The sequence below is a fragment of the Carlito syrichta genome, unplaced genomic scaffold (genome assembly GCF_000164805.1).
Source record: "Carlito syrichta isolate Samal-C Ts95f unplaced genomic scaffold, Tarsius_syrichta-2.0.1 Scaffold305679, whole genome shotgun sequence".
NCBI lineage: Eukaryota > Metazoa > Chordata > Mammalia > Primates > Tarsiidae > Carlito > Carlito syrichta.
In genome coordinates, this window is record NW_007249775.1 from 134739 (window position 1) to 136313 (window position 1575).

The 1575-nt window shown below is 34.9% G+C and overlaps 1 protein-coding gene across 2 annotated transcripts in view; it reads left to right on the forward strand.

Moving 5' to 3' along the window:
* The window catches only part of DDHD1 (DDHD domain containing 1), an 87460-nt gene that overhangs the window by 46480 nt on the left and 39405 nt on the right, over window positions 1-1575 (forward strand). For both annotated transcript variants that reach the window (XM_008062233.2, XM_008062232.2), the window contains one exon: window positions 476-582. In XM_008062233.2, coding sequence (XP_008060424.1) covers window positions 476-582 — 107 coding nt within the window. The remainder of the gene's footprint in view (window positions 1-475; window positions 583-1575) is intronic.

Here is a 1575-nt window from a genome sequence, read left to right on the forward strand (position 1 = left end):
TTGGAAGACTGAGGCGGAAGGGTCCCCGGAGCCCAGCAGGTCGAGGCTGCGGTGGCTGGGAGTGATCACTGCACTCCAGTCTGGGTGACAAAGTGAGACTCCAACTCAAAAAAAAAATTATAGAATGGTGTAGGTGAGTGAAGGAATCAATGAAATAAGATAGACCATGACTTGCTAATATTTGGAGCTGGGTGATAACATACTATTGTGTCTATTAAAAATCCATATGTTTAATTATTTAAAATGTAATGTGAAAGTTTGGAATATTTGAAATCATAGATTGAAATTTTAGGAAAATAAGTTTGAAGTAAAGATATAGTGTTACAAACTTGCCTAGTGTGGTAGTCATTGAGATATGATTAGATGAAGTTACAAACAGATGGAAGTGTTGCGATTAAAGACATTACATTATAGAAATAACATATGTGAAGTGACTCTCAAAGTTGTGTTTGCATTTATTTTTTTGTGGTTTTAGGATGAGAGAGGCTGCAAGGAAAATAGAAGAAAGACATTTTTCCAATCATGCAACACATGTTGAATTTCTGCCTGTTGAGTGGCGGTCAAAACTTACTCTTGATGGAGGTATATTTTCTTTAAAACTTGAATTATTTAGTCAATGGCAAATTTTTACCAAAGTAAAAGTGTAGAAGATTTTAGAAAAAACTTTTTGCTCATTGGGAATAAAGTGTTTTCAATTTAGTTGTCTTAAGGTATACTCACTCTTTGTTCTGTATTATTTAAGAAAATGATTTGTAAAAATAATTCTGTTGACTTATGTCATTTGGACTACCATGTAGATGTCTTAGATAGCACTGATTTCATGCATGTCTTCTGGATTGCGAGTGGGTGAGGGGTGAGACATGTGGAGGGAACAAAACGTCTTCTAAAATTTTTGTCACTAAAGTGATTTGTCAGTACTTTGAAAGTATTTGTTGTCCACAATTACATAGGAGCTTACATCATCTTTCTAAAAATTTTCCTCCCCTATACTTGGAAGATAAAAATCTCTTTTTTTGTTGTTTTCTTTTGATGTGATCCCTGCATTTCCTGGCCTGGTGAATTATAATCTAGCATAGAGACACAGTACATTTGCTTAAATAAAATCATATTCATTTTCTTCCTTAAAGAGTTGTTATTAGCCAAAATATGTGTCTTTACACAAAGGTGTGTCCTTTAAATATTAAAAATCATTAAAATAGAATGTTTAGGTTAATTATTTACATAATCTGGAAAATGAAACAGTTCTACTAGACATAATAGAAGCTGCCCTTTGCAGAGCCTTTACTGTGTGCCTGACACCCTGCTCTGCATTTTACTTGGAGTGTATCTCATTTAATTTTCTCACAAACCTATGAAATGCCTACTTTGTTTTCTCCATTTTACTGACAAGGAAACTGAAACTCAGTAAAAGGTGAATGTAACCAGAAATGGCATGCAGAATGTAGGTCAGTATCATGCCAGAGCCCCTGTTCATCGCAGTGCTGACTGCCTCCCTAAATGGTTTCTTTTTCTTTTTCTTTTCTTTTTTTTTTTTTTGAGTTGGAGCCTCACTCTGTCGCCCAGACTGGAGTGCAG